At 36.8% G+C, this 5,196-nt stretch overlaps 1 protein-coding gene across 1 annotated transcript; it reads left to right on the forward strand.

Moving 5' to 3' along the window:
* The first annotated feature begins 4,416 nt into the window (after positions 1–4,416).
* LOC128862275 (larval cuticle protein 65Ag1-like) lies at positions 4,417–4,939 on the forward strand. Its single transcript, XM_054100818.1, has 2 exons — positions 4,417–4,601; positions 4,700–4,939. Exons 1-2 carry the CDS (start codon positions 4,486–4,488, stop codon positions 4,887–4,889), a joined length of 306 nt encoding a protein of 101 aa, XP_053956793.1. The 5' UTR covers positions 4,417–4,485; the 3' UTR covers positions 4,890–4,939.
* The last annotated feature ends 257 nt before the right edge of the window (positions 4,940–5,196 follow it).

Raw genomic sequence — 5,196 nt, forward strand, 5'->3', positions numbered from 1 at the left:
GATCGTATGCAACTCTAAACATACTGCAAATATAATAAATACCATAAAATCTGTAGTAGGAGGTGTTACAGTTGGTATGAATATATCATTCAAATTAGGCAGATAAGGTTGTTAGTGGGTCTTGTAACCAAAAAAAAAAGAAAAAAAAAAAAAAAAACACTAAAAATGCAGTAAACGAACTTCGGACCAAATATATGCAAATGAGATGTATATTCATTTTTATGGGCAGAAAGTGTAAATACTAAAAACTAGCGTGTTCACATGTTGAGCGGCTGATTGACTACATATCACAATTATAAAAACTATTCATACATAAATAAATAAAACTTTTAAGTTTTTCAAAGTAAAGCAATTCGTTTTTCAAGTAGCTCAATATATTCATGCCGGTCTAGAAGTGATGTGTAGCTGTTTTCATTTAAGAAACGCATTAATGGGTTTGCCGGTGCTTGCCAATAATCCATCGTTATTTGAAGTAATAGTATTTCGATGATTTCTTGTATATTTTTCTTTTTTTTACCAGAAATAGTTTGCGTACCCATGACCCTCGCATAACTAGCCGATACAGCACGCATTATTTTGCGAGAAATACTATTCTGCTTCTTCCTTATTGACGCAGGAACCAATTAACCGATTTTAGCCAAGTTCAACAAATCACGCCAGTAGTTTCTTCCACGTGCTAACCAACGTCAATAAGAAACGCCAAATGAGGCGAAGTTCGGCGCCACTTGGTTTTTCCAAGGCAATAGAGTCACTGGCGACGTCCAAGATACTGAAAGTATACCATCTGTCTATCACAGCACACAGTGCGGCCGATTCCCAAAAAGCTGGCCAAAAGTCGAAAAAAAAAAGATTCTAGATAGAGTTTTTTTGTCTTTGGGTTGGCTACAGTAATGCCTTGAGTAGTGAAAACCGTTCATAGCAACGTCCTGTACCCTAAGTATCCTCTGTATTTTCAGTCGCAACGTGGCCTTCGTTTGAGCATCGTATTACTGTCGATGAATAGTGAAAGTTGTACACATTTGAAAGATTTTGTAATGGAGTAAATTGAACAAAACCAAATGGAATCATCTTCGGAAGGTTAGTAAAATACGAGAAATCTTTAGTACATATCAATACCTCGAAACAAAATTTTTAGCTGCAGCAATACGTAGATACATTTTTTGCAATTTTTTTTATAAAATTTGAGTTTTCAAACTGTATAGTAATACAACGCCGTCATAAGCTGCTTTGAAACCTATTAAAGGTTACTCAAAAAAGTAATGGTTACTGAATAAAACAAGATTCAGCTGCTACCACTTGCTACCTTGCGACCCCGAAAACATATAAATTTACATGCATCTTGATTATGTTCTAGAATATACGCTATTTCACGTGAGGGGGTGGCCAATAGGGGTGGAAGGGGGTGGATTTTCAAAATTTTAAGATCAAATTCGTAATCAGCGACCCCGACCACCCCCGAGTAAGAAATTTTGAATCAATTACTTAATTTTTGGCCAGCTTTTCGGGAATCGGCCGCACTGTGCAGCATGATCGGTTTGAGTTCATTCGGTTTGGGTTCATCTAAAAGTTCCCGAAATATATTCCGAAAATTGAAAATTTAAGTTTACTTCTCAAATTTATTCCTCTGCTTCAAAGTATTACCCATCAATTGCAAAGCAGTTATGTCAGCGTTTGATTCAACTCTCGAAACATTTCGACACTCTATTTTCGGAATAGCCATCAGAGCCGTTTTCCATTTTTCCATTACTTCCTCTCGTTTCCGTAGTCGGTTTTTGGTTTTGACTTGATTAAACAGAAAAAAGTTGCGGGGCGCCATATCAAGTGATTTCATCGCGTCTCCAGTAATGATCAGTTTCATGAATGTCGTATGGGAATCAAATGATGAAAATCATGTATTTTGGCCATAATAAAGCGATCTCTTTTTTGCATGTAGTTCAGGCAATTCGGGATCAACAATTCAGTAATACCGCGCAAACCCAAATCATTAACTTCAGTGTCCTGAACGGATCCGTAAGTAATGTTCAAGTCTTTTGTCAGCTCTCTGATTAATTTGCGGTTATAGACCAACTTTCCCTTCACTTCATTGAAATTTTATCAGTTCTCGATTTCGACGGTCTGCCACTACTTCGTTATCCTCGATGAACTCACGATCTCTTCTGAAGCCTTCATGCTACTCGCAATCGACTGTTTTCCTAAAAGTATCATTTTCCAACATTTCTAAGGTATCCGCAACATTGAACCCATTTTTAGCACAAAATTTAAAACAAACTCGTTGTTGCAAGTGCAGATTCATTTTGAAAACTGTAGGAAACACGTACAGCGGTAGATTTACACAAGATGATGTATCTTACAAATGTCAAGCTATAGCGCTAAAATTCTGGTAGGAATGTTAATCTCCAATGTGGCAAAGCTAACAAAAAGACATAACTCAAATGAGTTGACTTAGAGCGTCCCTGGTGGTTGTTCTGAGAACTTTTTAATCAAATTGATATATTAGAAAAAATTTCGAAATCAAAAATTGCGCTTCAAACATATTTTCGGCATTATGAGGTTTTTCAAATTTCAAAAATTTAAGGTTTTTGTTTCAGACACGGCGGTGAAGAATAATATTGAAAATTATACCACAAAACGAAACTTGAAACAGGTTGGCTCTGCATCATGTGACTTTTTTTACTTGAAGCTGGAGAGGCACTGTATGTTCTGTCTTTTCTAAATCGGATAAAATGACAAAGGGGATGAAATTGGTGGTTAATGAGGACAAAATCGAGCATATTCTGTCTTCTGTAAGTATGCAATGCGTTCGCGTTTGTTGACAGCTACTCTTTTGAAGTAGTGGAGGTATCAGGAGGGTCAGCAATACGTAGACACACTTTTGAGCTTTGCTATCAGTTTTCTACAGAAGTCTTTTTAAAAGTCAATCAAATAAGAAGTGTTCAAAAGTCATAATAATATTTTTTTGTGCAAATTACTACAATTACTCTAAAATCCAATACTGTCTGCTCAGGAGCATAATAATTTTGTTCACATAAAAACAGGCCTTTTGTTCCACCTAGGAACCATGGGCAAATATATATGTGCATATATAACATCATAAAGGAATCTAAATAGATATAGAGACATATACCAAAATACACAGAATGATGGGAGAAGTCAATTTAATCATGTCTGTCTGTCCGTGCGCCTGACAATTCGAGCGAAAATTTATATATTTCGTTGAGATTTATTAAAATACTACCCTTTTCCTTGGTAAGATTATGTTCAAAATGGACCAAGTCGGTCAATAATCACGCCTTCCTACCAACTAACAGTAATTTTCAATAAAGAAAAAATCTTGGTATCCTGTTATATATGGACCAATCTCAAAGGTAGTATAAAAGATGAACCCATAAAAAGTCACACTATGCTAGTAAAATTTTATAGAATGGGAGGTGCCATTAGATACGACTTAATTTTTACTGAGATGGGATAAAATTGAAATAAGATTGTAAAATAAATATTATTGGCGCATACATTTCTGCTGGGTCCTACAGTTTTATGTCGATTCCGAACGGCAAATGGTCTTTATGAGGAACTTTTTCATATCTGACAAACACTCGGAGGTTTGCCATTGCTTGCTGTGAGGCGGCATTTTTGCTATTTCATGCACGGAGGCTCGCACCTATGCACTCCCGAATAGTAGTCACGTACTAACTCATTCGGCTACGGCGGCCGCGGATAAAACTTTCATCCTTATAACTTTCTTTGAATATTAGTTTGCTAAATTCCAAAAATTAGCAGCCAGCCCAAAATTAAATTATACCAAAATGTGCGCGGGTAATATTTGGCTTTGCATGTAATTTATTATCTAACTATTGGGGCCATCCCGTTTAAACTCATTGTTTTGTGAACATATAATATTTACATATGTAAAATGTGGTAAACACACATATGCACATCTTTCGATAACATTTGGTATTTGCGAATTTCTTGTTCGACCTGCCCTCGGTTTGCATCTTTTATGCGCACCGACACTAGCAGCATAGTTGGGCAGTTGGAGTAGGTCGATGATCATTGGTTACGAAAATGACTTTGCTATTGAACAAAAGAAATGAGTGCATAAGAAACTCGTTCTCCAAATGTGAGCGTGACGTCGTTTAGTCGTAGCCAATTAACGCATTACAACATTCGGCATTCGGTGCGGCTGCATGAAATGGAACTCCTAAAAAGATGTTCACAGACAAAGTAGAGACAAAATTGTGATACTGAAAGACAAAAGATAAACAAAACTATGTCAAAAGCGCCCAAAAATTTTTGCAGTGACCGCAAGGGTATCCAAAAACCTGAAAACAAAAACGAAGAGAAACACACCAACAATAAGACAATCCGTTTCTTTTGTGGCTGTTATAAATACTCTGTCACATCATCAAATTATCATCATTAGCTTTCCAGCAGTCAACAACATTTCAGCAGTACTCAAAACCGCTACTTATTTGTCCTTGTGCCAAAATGAAATTCCTCATTGTTTTTGTTGCTCTCTTCGCCATCGTCTTGGCCAACTCTGATCAAGATGCTCAAATTTTGCGTCAAGATTCCAATGTAGAACCACTGAGCTACCAATATGCGTAAGTACCAATATATGTATGCACAAATAATTGCAGTAAATTATCTATGATGTGCAGTGAAACTGAGATGTACAATAATAACATATTTGATTTTGTAGGCAAGAAACCAGCAACGGTATCAAATCACAAGAATCCGGACAGGTTCGTTATTTGGGCACTGAACAAGAGGCCATCGCAGTTCAAGGCTCATACTCGTATGTCGGTGATGATGGCCAAACTTACACCGTTAACTACATTGCCGACGAGAACGGTTTCCAACCCCAGGGTGCTCATATCCCTGTTGCATAAATAGTTTCAGGAATACAAAGCTGAAATGTTGTTGTATAGTTGTAAATAGTGGATAAATAAAATCAATATATACATATATTGAAAAAAAAAGTGTTGTTACTATTTACAAAAGGCGTAGACTTGAGTTAGAAATCAACATCATCATCAGGGGACTTTACAGGTCGGGGTGAGCTTTAGCTTTATTCAGAATTTTATTCCAGACGACACGATTTTTGGCTGTTTCCCTTCAGCTGTTTACGTGCACCTTTTTCAGGTCAATGATGACTTGGTCTAGCCAGTGCACCTTTGGGTATCCTCATGCTTTCGA

This window comes from Anastrepha ludens, chromosome 4 (assembly GCF_028408465.1).
Source record: "Anastrepha ludens isolate Willacy chromosome 4, idAnaLude1.1, whole genome shotgun sequence".
In the NCBI taxonomy this organism is placed as follows: Eukaryota; Metazoa; Arthropoda; class Insecta; order Diptera; family Tephritidae; genus Anastrepha; species Anastrepha ludens.

Bases quoted from the DNA above. Each gene is read 5' to 3' on its own strand.
- LOC128862275 (XM_054100818.1), top strand. From the start codon at position 4,486: ATGAAATTCCTCATTGTTTTTGTTGCTCTCTTCGCCATCGTCTTGGCC. The intron at 4,602-4,699 runs GTAAGTACCAAT...TTGATTTTGTAG, and splicing joins CCACTGAGCTACCAATATGC to GCAAGAAACCAGCAACGGTA.